This window comes from Oncorhynchus gorbuscha, linkage group LG06, assembly GCF_021184085.1.
Source record: "Oncorhynchus gorbuscha isolate QuinsamMale2020 ecotype Even-year linkage group LG06, OgorEven_v1.0, whole genome shotgun sequence".
Classification (NCBI taxonomy): Eukaryota; Metazoa; Chordata; class Actinopteri; order Salmoniformes; family Salmonidae; genus Oncorhynchus; species Oncorhynchus gorbuscha.
In genome coordinates this window covers 74,073,974-74,083,282 of record NC_060178.1, presented here as the reverse complement: position 1 = coordinate 74,083,282, position 9,309 = coordinate 74,073,974, and the positions used below count along the sequence as shown (strand labels likewise).

At 39.8% G+C, this 9,309-nt stretch overlaps 1 protein-coding gene across 2 annotated transcripts; it reads left to right on the top strand.

Annotated features, from left to right (window-relative positions):
- The first annotated feature begins 1,425 nt into the window (after positions 1-1,425).
- Positions 1,426-9,263, top strand: LOC124038307 (polyribonucleotide nucleotidyltransferase 1, mitochondrial-like). 2 transcript variants are annotated; one of them, XM_046354019.1, is made up of 28 exons: positions 1,426-1,665; positions 1,993-2,053; positions 2,137-2,211; positions 2,421-2,526; positions 3,443-3,492; positions 3,607-3,670; positions 3,760-3,807; positions 3,894-4,007; positions 4,153-4,339; positions 4,431-4,482; positions 4,572-4,629; positions 4,769-4,865; positions 4,980-5,082; positions 5,231-5,301; positions 5,407-5,443; positions 5,559-5,625; positions 5,720-5,809; positions 5,952-6,005; positions 6,111-6,220; positions 6,322-6,393; positions 6,478-6,541; positions 6,630-6,713; positions 6,797-6,880; positions 7,004-7,110; positions 8,274-8,329; positions 8,479-8,557; positions 8,720-8,767; positions 8,861-9,263. In XM_046354019.1, the coding sequence occupies exons 1-28, from the start codon at positions 1,520-1,522 to the stop codon at positions 9,014-9,016; spliced, it is 2,340 nt and encodes a 779-aa protein (XP_046209975.1). In that variant the 5' UTR covers positions 1,426-1,519; the 3' UTR covers positions 9,017-9,263. The 2 variants fall into 2 exon arrangements, with proteins under 2 accessions (XP_046209975.1, XP_046209976.1); XM_046354020.1 differs by having other exon boundaries at positions 1,426-1,669.
- Positions 9,264-9,309: the final 46 nt, after the last annotated feature.

Genomic DNA, 9,309 nt, shown 5'->3' with positions numbered 1-9,309 from the left:
CTGCCAGTTGAGGACTTGTGAGGTGTCTGTTTCTCAAACAAGACACTCTAATGTATTTATCCTCTTGCTCAGTTGTGCACAGGGGCCTCCCACTCCTCTTTCTATTGTAGTTAGAGCCAGTTTGCGCTGTTCTGTGAAGGGAGTAGTACACAGCGTTGTTCGAGATCTTCAGTTTCTTGGCAATTTCTCGCATGAATAGCATTCATTTCTCAGAACTAAAATAGACTGACGAGTTTCAGAAGAAAGTTCTTTGTTTCTGGCCATTTTGGGCCTGTAATTGAACCCACAAATGCTGATGCTCTTGATACCTAACTAGTCAAATGAAGGCCAGTTTTATTGCTTCTTTAATTAAAACAACAGTTTTCAGCTGTGATAAATTGGATTAGCTAGCACAACATGCCACTGGAACACAGGAATGACGGTTGCTGATAATGGGCCTTTGTACGCCTATGTCGCCAAACCCACTGGCTCCATGTCATCTACAAGACCCTGCTAGGTAAAGTCCCCCTTATCTCAGCTCGCTGGTCACCATAGCATCTCCCACCTGTAGCACACGCTCCAGCAGGTATATCTCTCTCGTCACCCCCAAAACCAATTCTTTCTTTGGCCGCCTCTCCTTCCAGTTCTCTGCTGCCAATGACTGGAACGAACTACAAAAATCTCTGAAACTGGAAACACTTATCTCCCTCACTAGCTTTAAGCACCAACTGTCAGAGCATCTTACAGATTACTGCACCTGTACATAGCCCACCTATAATTTAGCCCAAACAACTACCTCTTTCCCTACTGTATTTAATTAATTTATTTATTTTGCTCCTTTGCACCCCATTATTTTTATTTCTACTTTGCACATTCTTCCATTGCAAAACTACCATTCCAGTGTTTTACTTGCTATATTGTATTTACTTTGCCACCATGGCCTTTTTTGCCTTTACCTCCCTTCTCACCTAATTTGCTCACATTGTATATAGACTTGTTTATACTGTATTATTGACTGTATGTTTGTTTTACTCCATGTGTAACTCTGTGTCGTTGTATCTGTCGAACTGCTTTGCTTTATCTTGGCCAGGTCGCAATAGTAAATGAGAACTTGTTCTCAACTTGCCTACCTGGTTAAATAAAGGTGAAATAAAAAAAATAAAAAAATGTAGATATTCCATGAAAAAAATCAGCTGTTTCTAGCTTCAAGTCATTTAGAACATTAACACTGTATTTCTTATCAATTTTTTTGCTATTTTAATGGACAAAAAAAGTGATTTTCTTTCAAAAACAAGGACATTTCTAAGTGACCTCAAACTTTTGAACGGTAGTGTATATTCTGTATGTAATTTGAACTATAAATGAGGAGTGAACTTCTGAAGTGGTCTCGTATATTGAAACGCCTTGTTTTGTCGATTTATCTTTGGTCCTATCACAAGACAAATAAATTTCTGACGTACTTCCGTGCATGTGATGAACTGTAATGGCAGCCCACATGCGCATCAAAATTGTGTAAAAGATACCTGTGCAATTCACAAAAATGTGTAATGTTAGCTTTTACTTAAATATGAGACATTTACTGAGACTTGGGCTCTCGCTGGCTCGACTAAATGTGCGGTTGTGCCACCAAAGCGTCTGGAACAGTCATGGAATGATACGAAAAGTGGGAGTGGACTTCGGAGGGAAGTAAGTTGTCGTCTGACTTGGCTAGCTAGTTGGCTAGCTAGTTAGTAGTTAGCTACCTTCATAGCTTTCTAATAACATAACGTTACACAGTAACAACCAGTCAAGCCTGTGGGTCAAAGTTTCAAGATCGTTATTCAATGCAGGGGTGTATTTGTTGATTTCATATGGTCATGGTCTGAGTCAGATATATTTATAAGAAGAAATATTATTTAGAATATATCGTTCTTGAGTCTTCCTAAATGTGTATTGCTGTGATGATGAATGGGTGATTCACTCACATCAATTCACTCTAACCTCAGATGCTTTCTGATTTCCCTGCTATTAAAGAAAACTTGAGATCTCAACAGGGAAACTTGCCAGATTTGCAGATGGGTCGGCTGTTGTGCAGGTAAGCTATATTTCAGTTTGCAACTTGAATATGCACAAGATGTTCAAACCAGTTACTCAGATGCATTCCACCTCTTTATCCAGCTTGGGGACACAACAGTGATGGTGACAGCTGTCAGTAAAACAAAACCGTCCCCCTCCCAATTTATGCCTCTAGTGGTAAGTTAATGCTCCTGTTTTTTTAAGTGGGGTCATATTAATTTATTTTAATGCCCTTCAAACATATTGAAAAACTGTTTTTCTTCCATGCAGGATGTTTCATTAATGTGTAATGATCTCTTTAGTGTATTGGGCTATTACATAGTGTTTTCAGGTCCCTTGGAGTAATGCAGGTCCCTTGGCTAGAGCTGTGTTTTTTTGATTGACAGGTGGACTACAGGCAAAAAGCAGCTGCTGCTGGTAGAATCCCCACTAACCACCTGCGGCGGGAGTTGGGCACCACTGAAAATGAGATTCTGACTAGTAGGCTAATAGGTGAGAAGATTATTCTAACTTTTATCCTATAAATTCCACCTTTTGCCTTACCACCCCTACTGGAGGGCAGCTCCCGCTCAGCTCAGTCCAAGTTCTTCTCTGTCCTGGCGCCCCAATGGTGGAACCAGCTTCCCCCTGGAGCTAGGACATTTCTGAAAACATTTGAAACCCTACCTCTTCAAACAGTTTCTTAAATAATCCTCCTCACCTCGACCTGAACCAGCACTCTAGCTCTGACCCTACTGCTACTTTATTGAGGAAAAATGTACTTTATATGCCTGTGATGTGTGGTTGTCCCACCTAGCTATCTTAAGAATGCACTAACTGTAAGTCGCTCTGGAAAAGAGCGTCTGCTAAATTACTAAAATGTCATTGTAAATGTGTGCAACAGGGAGGGGCAATTGAATGCAAGGTTCACAAACAGAAGGAAATTATAAAAGCATGTATAGCTTGTCTGTCTATTGGTAACAGGGTTGATGTGTTATGCTTGACCCACTCTGTTTTCCACCACAAAACACCAGCAAATTGCCAAAACCATATTAAATTACAGTTCAATTCATATAACAGAATTGACCTTAAAATTAATTGCTAATCACATGAAATAAATAATCTACAGAAATTACAACAAGATATCTAGGGCTTTACAATGATGTTCATAACTTTTGGGTTAAGTGGGTTAAAATCTACCTGGAATTCAGAGGGTGAAGGGCAGTAAATATCAAAATGTTGAATTTGAGCACTTTAGCAAGTCTTTATTCATATTAATTATCTGATTTATTAAATGATCCTTGTGATCTATATTAAAATATCAAAGGCACTCATTTGTGGAACAACCCAACAATTACTCTAGTCATGAATTGGTACAAATACCATTAGCAGACTTTTAACTGTATTCTTTTTTGTTGTCTCACCTCAGACAGGGCAATCAGACCGCTTTTTCCAGCTGGTTATTTCTATGACACTCAGGTGAGTCATCATTTGTAGCTAATGTTGTAATTATTTATGGGCTCATTACCGTTATGTTTACACTATTATTACAAGCTATGCCCTTGATTGTAATACTGCTATGTATATTTTCAGGTCCTGTGTAATCTGTTGGCAGTTGATGGTGTTAATGATCCAGATGTACTGGCCATTAATGGAGGTGAGGAGAGATTGATTTCCTTGTAGAAGCAGTCACATGACCTTTGTTTGACATCCAGTGATTAAATAAACTATTTCTCATCCCTACAGCCTCTGCTGCGTTATCCCTCTCTGACATTCCTTGGAATGGGCCCATTGGTTAGTATCTCTTACAAACCTGTCCTTTTTTTTTGTTGCACAGCGTGTGGCTTTAACCATATGGTTTGTGTTTCGTGGATATTTAGGTGCAGTGCGCATTGGCCTGGTGAATGGAGAGTTTCTGGTGAACCCAACACGAAAGGAAATGGCTTCCAGCACTATCAACCTGATAGTGGCAGGAGCACCGCTCAGCCAAGTGGGTTAGTAGTCCATCTATATCGCACATCCATTTTTCCTACAGGACTCTCTTCTACCGTAATGTAACATTCTATGATATATGTTGTGTGTTATGTCATATTCAGTCTCTGTAAAAAAAACTAAAAAAACACATTGTTTGTGTCTTAGTGATGATAGAGGCTTCTGCTGAGAATGTGTTGCAGCAGGACTTCTGTCATGCAGTCAAGGTTGGTGTGAAGCACACACAGCAGATCATACTGGCAATTCAGCAGATGGCCAGAGAAGCAAAGGTGTCCAAGCGCACTCCTCCCAAAATATTTTCTGCTCCCCTGGAAATGATTGAGCTTGCTCGACAGTAAGGCATCAAATTTCTGTTTAATATTTCTCATATCTGTCATGTTTTTATTTATTGATGGTAACATGACAGCACACGGTTTTGCTTTCAGGTTTGCCTCTGAAAAGGTCTATGCTGTTTTCACAGACTTCACTCATGACAAAGTAAGTATTTGTGTCTGGGTGTTTTTGCTATTATGTTTTTGTGGTACTTTTTCATTCAGTATGATCAGTAACTTACTGTGTCCTTTCAGATTTCCAGAGATGATGCCATCAATAAAGTAAGGTTTGAAACAGAGGAACAAATAAAAGGTACATATCATTGCTATATACCAAATAAATGCTATGCTACAGATGTTATGCTTTTTGCAACTTTCAAGGTATTGTGAGTGGTTACTGTTTTACCGCCTACTGTTTACTGTCTAACCGCCTACATATGTCTATTCTGTAGAGAAATATCCTCAAGCAGAACCTTACGAGGTGATGGAGTCCTTCAACATGGTATCAAAAGAGGTTTTCCGCAATCTGGTTTTGAATGAGTACAGGAGGTAAAAAGAACATGTCTCAGTAGTATTTAGCAAATATTCATGAATATATGACCAACATATGCAATTGATGAATACTGTGGTTTGGAACAATAAAATAGTTTCCTTGTTTTACAGGTGTGATGGAAGAGACTTGACTTCATTGAGAAATATTTCCTGTGAGGCGGACATCTTTAAGCCCCTTCATGGGTCTGCACTTTTCCAGAGGGGACAGACACAGGTAGGGATCTGGCGTTTATAAAGATGTAGGCTCAGAGTATGCATCCTATTTATTTTGGGGACATTGGAAAGTATTGGCTGAGTCTGATTTATTTTGGGTGGCTTGTCATTCTATCTTTAGCCTACTTAATAAAGCCTTTTCTCTCTAGGTTCTGTGCTCTGTAACATTTGACTCATTGGAGTCTAGTATTAAAACAGACATCATTACTACGGCGTTAAGGTAAACTTGTACATGATTAATTACGGTCCTCTTGAAAGCAAATTTCAAGCAAGTGTTAAATTGCATTATGTAGGTTAGATGAAACTAGTTGCTCTCTTTTAACAGTGGAGTCAAAGACAAGAATTTCATGCTTCACTATGAGGTGAGTATCACATTTTGCAAATATGTAGGATTTGAGGATTTGCTTATTAGTTTTGTATTGCACAAAAAAACATCTGAATGGGCTGAATATATATATATATATATTTATTTTTCAGTTTCCACCTTATGCAACCAATGAAATTGGAAAGATGAGTGGAATGAACAGAAGAGAGCTTGGTCATGGTTAGTATGCTGGTATAGATTAGATGACGTGTGGGTGGCATGGTTATTAAATTGATGTGACTATTTAGATCATATTCTGCTTCTATGGTAACAGGGGCACTGGCTGAGAAGTCTTTGAGACCTGTCATTCCCAAAGACTTCCCCTTCACAATTAGAGTTACCTCTGAGGTTCTGGAGTCTAATGGTGAGATCTATGGATGACTTTCATTTTGCTTCTACATTTTTAGACTATTACTTGTTATAAGCTTAGTTGCAAAATCTTAATTTCATTGACTGTATGATTAGCCCCCGCTCTTTCTTTCTCTCACGCACTCTCATTCTCTCAGGGTCCTCGTCTATGGCATCAGCATGTGGAGGCAGTCTGGCTTTGATGGATGCTGGTACAGTACTTTATGTTTTTTAAGTGGAAAATAAAAAACGTAATTTGTTGTTGTTGATGATCCTTCTGTTCTTCTGCAGTGAAACGTAGCACTTTTGTGTTTCAGGTGTTCCTATTTCATCAGCTGTGGCAGGTGTCGCTATTGGACTCATATCCAAGGCAAACCCAGAGAAGCCATCAGAAATCCAGGATTACCGAATATTGACTGATATTCTGGTACCCAATATTACTAGTATTTTTCTCACCAAATCTACATTCGTACTGTAATAATGGGATCCCCCGTAGAACTGTTTTATTTGTGTTTTCTGTCACAACAGGGAATAGAGGATTACCTAGGAGACATGGACTTCAAACTGGCAGGAACAAACAAGGGTATCAATGCCTTACAGGTACTGTAGATGAACGTCCAGTGGTTTTGCTATTCTGTTGTATTTTGACTATTTATTTTTGCTATAATGTATGCCTCCTTCTAGGCTGATGTGAAGATTCCAGGGTTACCTCTGAAACTTGTAATGGAGGCTATTCAGCAAGCCACAGGTGAAATGAAAGACATGCTCCAGAAATATATTGTTTATATCACTAAAAATATCATAGTCACCAATCCTCATTTCATTCTCATCTTTAGTTGCTAAGAGGGAGATTTTGGGCATCATGAACAAGACCATTGCCAAGCCAAGGGATAAAAGAAAGGAGAATGGCCCAGTTGTCGGTAAGACTCTTGGTGTCTAGCCCTTATTTGATTCCCATCATTTATGTATTTCCCTTTGAAGGAATGTTTCCTGTCTGTTGCAGAAAATGTCAGAGTCCCTGTCTCCAGACGAGCACGCTTTGTCGGACCAGGGGGATATAACCTCCGCAGACTACAAGCTCAAACGGGTAACATTTTAATATAAAAAAAACAACATTCTAACTCCATTTGTGTCAACCCTAACACATGAGCTTTCTTCATAGGTGCATAGTGTATGGAAAAATTACAGGTTGTTCTGTGTCATTGGATAGGTGTGACGATAAGCCAGGTGGACGAGGAGACCTTCTCTGTGTTTGCACCTACTCCAGGTGCAATGAATGAAGCCCAGGAATTCATCACAGAAATCTGCAAGGATGATGTGAGTCCAGCCTAGTCTGATTCCACTGTATTGCCTAATTTTTTACCATTCCTTAATGCATTTTGATTCACTAAATGTTTATACTATAGACCCATTTCCCGGCCGCGTCATAAAGTTGGTGCGCTGTTCGTCTTTAAAACCCTCTTTGTTTACCTAGCAGTGGATACGATCACGTGCAAGTTAATGCAGCTTGTGCAAGTTAATAAACAGGTGATCTGTTGGTTATCATCTACAACATTGCAGATGTCATCAGAGGATTGATTATCTAGCAAGCCAGCGAGGCAAGGTGAAATATCACAAATAGAGCTAGATAAGGCCAGAAGAATAATATACTGTACATGTTGAACATAGCTATAGCCATCAGTCTTGCATGTTTTCATGGTCATCACTCACTTACTGTTAAGTTTGTCAAGGTCCCGACATCAGCATTGGCTATCCTGCTACAGAGCTTTTTGATGTTGGGATGCGCACATTACTCGAACACGACGTTTGATGGGAAACAGAAAAGGGCTCTATATTAGCTCTTAAATGCGGGCGACATTCTGCCTTCTCCCTACAGGTATCAGCCATTAGCTTCACTCACGACTGCCTCATGTGAACTACAATCCCGACGCTGTGTTTTAATGTTTAGAAAACTTTCTAATAATCGCTTGCGATATGGCTTTCCAAACATAAGGCTCTTATCTTTCATAGCGAGGAAGAATCCTTAAAATAAAAAACACTTACTGTAAATGCTTTGTATAGATCCATACAGCTAGGGGAGCCTCCATCTGACGAAACTACACTTCCGCTACGCTTCCCGAGTTGCGCTTACACACAGGTGTTTTGCCCTCCGTCTTTCCATAAACATACTCTATAACATAGAGATGTGGGAACACCAACTCTAACCGTATCAAGATGTGTATCAATTTAACCTTCTGTGTTTTGAAAATTATTTTTCGCTCCTATGAAAGATCGGGTAGTTATGCTTCCAAAACCGTACCGCAAGCGATGAATGTTAATGTGCAGAGCGAGTGTCTGGGATCTTAACAAAACTCTCCAATGACTCTTATGTGTAATGTAATGGAACTGAGAGTCATGATCAAGGGCTAGACTCTATATCATCCAAAAAAGCAATGTTTACCCGCATCAATGAATCTGAGGATACATTTTTTGCATTGCAGCAAGAGCAGCTGCTGGAGTTTGGTGCTGTTTACACTGCCACCATCATGGAAATAAGGTACACAATGTTATGTGTCATTGGAGGATGCTGTTTAATCTGTGATGCAGCTACTGTCGGTGGTTTTTAAACATAGGACTGATTAAACATTGGATTGCTAAATGGGTAGCTTCATGACTTGCTTCAATTGTGTCTCCCTTCCCCCACAGGGACATTGGTGTCATGGTGAAGCTATATCCCAACATGAGTGCTGTTCTGCTCCATAACTCTCAGCTGGACCACAAACGGGTAAGAGTCTTGCCCCAGAATATCATGCAGGGGTCACAGGACCCTCGACAGAGATTGTTTTACAGATGTTACCATTTTGGAAAGGGCTGCATGTGTTGGCTTGTTTTCTGTTTGTCATTTATGTTTCAGAGTGAAATAATTGTAAACTCTGAATTTGTACAGATAAAACACCCAAGTGCTCTTGGATTAGAGGTTGGACAGCAGATTCAGGTATGTGTTGCAGTAGGATCATTATTTTGATCTTTAGTTAATCTGCTTGATTTCTTAACTAACATTATTTATCTGATGGAACTTTGCCAACAGGTTAAATACTTTGGGCGAGACCCAACAGATGGTAGAATGAGGCTTTCGAGGAAGGTGTTACAATCTCCAGCAGCAACAGTTGTTAAGACACTGAGTGAGAAACAGAGCATCTCCATGGGCACAGGGAATGGCCAAGCGACCAGCACCTCCTCTTGACTCCCCGTGTCCTCCTAGACTGCGAACAACTGTCCATGACCATGCATCTTCAGGACACTCCATTCACCCTGACTTCACTGAACTACCGTTTCTCGATACTCACCAACATCCTCCAAGCACCACTTACTGTACTCTCATTCTCTGCTGATTTCAGCAATGGGATGGCCATACTATTTTGAGTTTATAGCCTGCCAGTTTCTGTTTATCTATTTTATACAATGTGTAATAAATATGTAAATTAACCATGTAATTGTTTTACGCTGACTTGACTTAAACTTGTGACCTCTCATGTG

Bases quoted from the DNA above. Each gene is read 5' to 3' on its own strand.
- LOC124038307 (XM_046354019.1), top strand. From the start codon at position 1,520: ATGTGTAATGTTAGCTTTTACTTAAATATGAGACATTTACTGAGACTT. The intron at 4,630-4,768 runs GTACATATCATT...TCTATTCTGTAG, and splicing joins AACAGAGGAACAAATAAAAG to AGAAATATCCTCAAGCAGAA. The intron at 5,626-5,719 runs GTTAGTATGCTG...CTATGGTAACAG, and splicing joins CAGAAGAGAGCTTGGTCATG to GGGCACTGGCTGAGAAGTCT.